Raw genomic sequence first — 6543 nt, 5'->3', positions numbered from 1 at the left:
AGAACGATGCAGTTAATACATTCAGCAAGCAGTCACGCAGACATATATATCCAACTTGTTTATATTGTTTGAGAAAAAATCTTCAAACTCTAAAGCACAGCAGTAGGTTAGGTAAGTTCCGTCTACATGCAAACAAGGCAATGCACATCAACCAAATATGACATTCGTTTTCATTAAAACGTCGACAAGAACCAAATTCATTCATAGTTGACGCACTTGTTTATGTTCATTTAACTTATTTCGCGTCCCGCCTCTTCCTTAAGAATCCTGGTGCAAGTCATGTTTGGAGAACTGGGACAGTAAGTAACTCACCCCCCAAAGCTTGCTTCATAACGAAATTCATGTTGATGGCTTTTGATTCCTGCCCTCTTCACACTCCGATATTACATTCACGTCGAGCTTCTTAAGTGGACCTTCTCAGCAATCTACGAAAAAACACATCATATCTTAGCGCGCTACCTTAATGCAGTAATGTTTCAAAAAACTTGACAGTAGCAAAAACGAGCAAAGTACAAACTTTTCTCTGCTTTTCTGTTTGTTATTTCCAGTTTCACGTTATTTCTTTCGTACCTCAATATATACGGAACCGTTCACACGACGCGCCCCTTGAAGGACACTAAAGGTCAATGTAATACACACAGTTAAAATTTTTTGATGTCAAATAATCTACTGTCTACATTTAATCCATATAAATTTCTTAAGGAAATGTATTATTGTAAGAAACAACAGAAATACTGGAAGAAGAGTGCATTATGTACAGCTATAACTCTACAGACGGCACATGGTGTAGCGTTGTGCCACATGACTCTGCAACCTAAATGTCGTCCCGTAAGATTTGCAAACGAATGCAGCTGATGGTGCCCACAAGGGCTAATCTGATTATTTCTTTATTAGATTCACAGATTCCGTATTGAACAATAGATACACTGATTATAATGCAGTGCACAATTTAAAGGGAATACAGTAATTTGTATAATAACTTTCTATTATTCAATTAAATCTACACGGTAGGCTGTGGGATGTATCTAGATACACTAAATGCATATCAGTGTGACTAACCCAAAAGTCCGGATTTGAGCTGTGCGTATATATCCTTTAAACAGCCTTTACGTGCTGTCATAAATGTTTGATATTTGTTCTCGATTTGCACGAAAACATAATCACTTCCTTGTTCGCTGAGAAGCATATTTCAGCACCATTGCTAGTGGAGAGCTCCCAGTTCATCGCACCATTGGGATAAAGCAATCGTTTGGTTTTCACAGAGAGAGAGAGGTCATAATTACCCGTCCGGCGAAATCGGATCTCTCCGGCAGACGAATAACCCCTCCGAATGAAGTTCAGTTATGATGGCAGAACGGGGTTTTCATCCGCTAGTTCCTAGCATCTCCGGTTTCCGGGCAAAAGAAGGACGTCCTTGTTTCTTGAACAGAGGCAGTGTGAGTGCTTCGGATAGGAGCCGCTAGCGCTGATGAAGGAACTCACTGGATCACATGGAGTGCTCCTGTCTGAAACGTCCCACGTTCTGACCGAAAAGAGAGCGATCAATTATTAACGCTACCTAGTCTTTGTGTGCCCTCCACGTCGTTGTGGACGGTTTATCACCAGAAAAACCGAGAGTGCTTCTCAAGGTTACAGCGGTCTTTCACTGTATTGTCGGTTAAATGTTTGTGCAGTGTTATTTTACTGATATGTGACATGAATCGAATGTTAGGATAATGTTATCCGTAGTGTTTTGTGCGTATTACGAGGGATTCTTAGCTGTCGTAAGGCACTGCTATTCATGTGCCCATGGACACATCTCGATATACATAAGGGTTACGTAAAGGTTACTAGGCAGTGCCGCCCGTTGATTGAGTAGTAAGTGTTCGGTAGCTCTCACCTCGCCTTGTCCTTGGGGCTCGTGGGGAGGCACACGCTTTCGCAGTGATGTGATTGTTCACGCGTTTCCTCGAGCACAACATCAGAATGTGTGTGGCCAATTTATGTTCATCCCGGACGCGTGACAGAACGCGGACATTGGTGTTTCCCGGCTTGGAATCAGTTCTAAATGAGCATACTAAGAGAATAATTCTGTGAAAACTGGAGTGTCCCGTCCTCCGGTCCGTGCCGTTACACAGGAAGCAATCTCAAAACGTTTTTACAAGGGTGGGGTGGGTAATAATGAAACTATAGGATTTGTACGTTTGTGTGTGTGTGTGTGTGTGTGTGTGTGTGTGTGCGTGTGTGTGTGTGTGTGTGTGTGTGTGTGAGAGAGAGAGAGAGAGAGAGAGCGAGAGAGAGAGAGAGAGGAGCGAGAGAGAGAGAGAGAGAGAGCGAGAGAAAAAGATTCTATACGTGTTGAGGAAAGTGCGGTTACATGTTTTTCCGATATATCTCGCGATGTTTCAGTATTTATTTTAGTAAACTATTGTGAACAGTTGTGAGGACAAACTTTGGTGTCTGTTCGCTCTTCATCTCCTTTAGTCTGTCTTTAAGGCTCGGTTAAAATACCGAGTCGAATAACCAGGCAAGATTTCTGAAGCCTTAAAATGAAGAGGCACGAGGAAGCTCAGAATCTTCTCACACCTAAAGTGATAAATCTCAAATCTATTCCTTTCTGTAACAAAGACTCTAATGGCCACCATACTCTCATTATAGTCAGATTAAATTATAATCCCCAGTCACATCAAAGTGACACCAACCGTACCATCTTATCTTCACATAAAGCAACATGATGGCTTAAAGCATGCAGTTGACATGGTTACAATCAGTCTAAAATAGATTACTGTGGATTTTTCGAAAGTGAAGAAGTGATCTGGCGAAGCGCTTGCAGCAGTGGGAGCTAACATGCAGCAGAGAGTAGGAAAATGAAGGGGGTCACCCAGAGAATCTTCATTTTCTGTTTAACTTGGTCCAGATGCTGTCCTTTCATCATCCAGTGATTTTTAAAGCTTTGTTTATAAATCCACCTTTTGTACTGATGCCAGGCGTGAAGATGATTCACATACAGAAGAGCAAAGCTTGGTAATAAACCCGGATTACAGAGTGGAGTGGGTGGAATTTCAGAGCTGACATTTTGAAATATTTCAGCACCCACTCCGAGCCACAAACAGCAAAGCAGCCAGACCTGTTCTCTCCAACGTTGCCAGTGCCCACATAAAGCCGGTGGAGGCCAGCGCTTCTTATGCTGAACCTGAAAGAACATCGTCATCATTGTGAGGATGGTGAGGAGGAGGATGACAATAGTGACCATGATGAAGGTTATGATGAGGAGGTTTGTGGTGATAATTAATGCAGTGATGTAACCTAAATCCTATGCTGTGTGAAACAGTTTTTGAGCTTCTCAAGTTTCAAAATGTATGCAGGGAAGATTCAGATGAAGGGTCTTGACATCACCACAGTCCTCTAGAGAAACATTCCACAAATACACCATCTAAAACAAAACAAACTAAAAATACTAAAATATATTTTTTTATGTGTTATAATTATTCCAGGTCATAAACCTGGTTAAATTATGGACAGCAGGAATTCGAGACTCCCACGCAGTGTGGTTCTTGTAGATCCTTGGGAGAGGAAGAGAGCTGAGATAGTGTAATAACTGTTCTGACTCATCGTTCCAAAGAAATGACTGTAAAGATATTTGCACTCCTTTCCAAGCTCCTGTTTGCGCATATGGAGGCAGAGCAAATACTGTGATGACACAATATAAACTTGAAGAACGATCTTAAAAGTCAAAGATATTTAAGGAAAATAGGACAACTAGCAGCAAGCGAGCTCACATTCTGAGACACGCAGATGAATGTGAGCTGATTTTAGGGACAAAGGAACTGCGTTTTCACCCCACGCTGTTCTGTTTTTACACACTTTCTTCATCAGAAGCCAGTGCACAGGCTTACAGTAGTGTGCTGCTGTGCAGGAGTTGATCCACAAAGATGGGTAGTGACCAAATACAGGGTCTCCTTCCTGTGGTCTTCTCGTTCTCCCTCAGGGAGAGGTCCGAGCTACGTAGAGCATGTGCCAACAGGTTTCTTCTCCTCCACCACGAATGTCAGTAGCAGTCAAACAAGAGGAAATGAAGCAATATCTTCCTGCTACAGATAATTACTGACTACAAATCCCCGCAGATCCTGTCCCTTTGGGATTGAAGCATTTATAAAAGTTGAAGGGTTTTGAAGGTATTTTTAAATATGTTTTTCTGGATATGAACGTTTGCACATCCACTGTGGTGTGAATGACATCCAGGCATCAGCGCGTGCTTCAGTCAGTGCAGTGTGCCCTGGTGCACCATCTACCTCATCATAGCCAAGTGCTTCCACCATAGAATCTCCATTGCTATCATTAATGTATGAGAAATCAACAACCATAGATAGCTTGTCCAAGTTTTTACATGCACTGTCATTCTCTATCTTTTTTTAGCCAGTGAGTAATGACCTACACTTTCAATCATCCCATATAATAATATTTTTTGGCCAAACTATCATGCATCACTTAGGACGTACAACTAAACGTTTATGGAGTAATGAGATAGTCATCACCAAGCTTTGACCTCAGCTCTGGCTACACTAATGTTGGTGTAAGGACTTTCTCTGCGTGGTCCTGATCTCACACTCTTTAAACACACTCAGTGAGGCATTCCCACTGCATGTAGCGGACCCTCATTAGCACACGCTCCCTGCTAGCTCACAGGCTAAGGCCCTGGCCTGGACTCTCTACTCCACTTCACTCTCTGCTAGGATTAAGTCTGTCGTGAGTCTCCTTTCTTTTAACGCACTGCAATGGCAGGACAAGTTGGTACAACCCACCATGCACCTCTAGATGAATACAGAGGGTTTTATACAGCATGCCTTCCTGAGGCCTGTCTGTCTGTCTGTCTGTCTGTCTTTCATTATTTTTCAATCAAGACTGATGCATTTGTGGGGGCATGGAGTTATTCATTCTGATTAACCTTGTCACAAGTGGTTTAGTTCTCTCACCACAAAATTGACCACTTTTGTGAATATTGTCAGTAAATGCAGTGAGATGTTTTTTTATATTAAAAGGTCCTGACACACTGCATATTTTTCTGCTTTCCTTGCTTTAGCACACCTAAATGAAGACAGGTAATTACCAAGCTTTTCATGGACAAAATGAGCCATTACTGGAGTGATACGAATGCAAAAACATGTAGCTGGTTATGCAGTCCCCAGGACAGGACAGCATGTGGGCTAAAGAAATGGATCAGTTCTTCCAAACTCTATATCATGGCTGATCCCTGTAAAGGGGAATAAGGAAATAAGGCCTATGTGATTAAGCCAGTTCATATGCTTTTGTGAACTGCAGTTATACAGTTCATCACAATCAAAATAATTTCCTTTAAGACACATTAGAAGGTAACGGCAGTTATAAATAACCTTATAAGTTCAGAATGTGATGCCCTTTGCTATAACTGCCACAGGAAACTGTTGAGCAGACATTTTATAAAAAGTAATTACCTAATCAGAATGGGTGTTGTTGCTCTGGGGTATCACCGTCTTGCCTTTAATGCCAGTGTGTTCCACTAAAGTCAGCAATTCTTGCCCAGTCCTAGAAGCCATAACCTGTCATTTCAGGCTGCAGCAGAAGAGTAAGGACACGCGGCGTCTGCCTGCACACACCTGCTCTGAGCTGCTTTGTTAGGAAACCCTGAGTCAGCGATGCTCTGACTGGAAGCGGTGGCGTGGGGACAGGGTGCTAGAGGAGACTGCCGAGCACAGCTGGACGAGCTACAGGTGAGCAGGCTGAGCGAGGAGCTGCCCGACAGGCCACCTGTGTCGCGTGGACCGCCAGAGCAAAAATAACCCGGTGGCTCAAACTCAGGTAATAAAGAAGAGCGAACAAGGCCCTGATGTTCATGGCTAAGAGGGGAACACTCTATTCCCACTCCAGCTGCGGAAATTAAATATTGTAGCATAAATGAGCCTGGTGCCAGGCTGATCAAATTCTCAGTGGTGTTACATTAATTATCTTCCCCTGATAGGTGTAAAATAGTATGTGAGTGATCACGTGTTGATGGTAAGTATGAGTAGGATTCCTGCTATGCAGCTTTGCAGCCGAGTTGTAATATTTTGTTGCTGACATTCTTCAGGGAAAGAAGTAATAATTGGTACACAGTGGTGGAATGATTAAAAAATATTTCAGGTGGCTTAGAGGGTTTCATTTGTGGAAGGTTCCACAGAGTAAATTTAACATATGCATTCTGGTATTATACAAGTATTGTTATATTCTCATAAATCCAACGGTTTTGAATGTGATGCTTTGAAAACATAAGCTATGTTTAGTTTTATTATTGTCTGTGTGAGTGTGTGAGCCTCACTGTTTCTCATTGTTTGTCCTCGATGTAGAGCCATGACCACTAGCTAACCTTTCAGAAGTAACATGGGACGTCAAATACCTCAGGACAGAAAGAGCATGAGAAAGCTAAACTGCCTCATTATCAGACTGAGGGTCACCCAGGGCATCATTATGCGCTCTTTATTTCATTTTGGGAGAAGGACACAGTCTAATGAGGGTAAAAAAAAGGCCCGCTAGCCTAAGAGACAGGGTCTC

General features: G+C 42.5%; 1 protein-coding gene across 1 annotated transcript in view; it reads right to left on the bottom strand.

Moving 5' to 3' along the window:
* Nucleotides 1-2188, bottom strand: part of cplx1 (complexin 1) — a 34316-nt gene extending 32128 nt beyond the window's left edge. The window contains exons 1-3 of the mRNA XM_077005761.1: nt 1880-2188; nt 1284-1522; nt 313-425 (exon numbers count right to left, since the gene is read on the bottom strand). Of these exons, the coding sequence (XP_076861876.1) occupies nt 313-343 (31 nt within the window). The 5' untranslated portion in view covers nt 344-425; nt 1284-1522; nt 1880-2188. The remainder of the gene's footprint in view (nt 1-312; nt 426-1283; nt 1523-1879) is intronic.
* Nucleotides 2189-6543: the final 4355 nt, after the last annotated feature.

Source organism: Brachyhypopomus gauderio, chromosome 5 (assembly GCF_052324685.1).
Source record: "Brachyhypopomus gauderio isolate BG-103 chromosome 5, BGAUD_0.2, whole genome shotgun sequence".
Lineage (NCBI taxonomy): Eukaryota > Metazoa > Chordata > Actinopteri > Gymnotiformes > Hypopomidae > Brachyhypopomus > Brachyhypopomus gauderio.
Note: the sequence above shows the minus strand (reverse complement) of the source record. Positions and strands in the feature narration are given on the sequence as shown.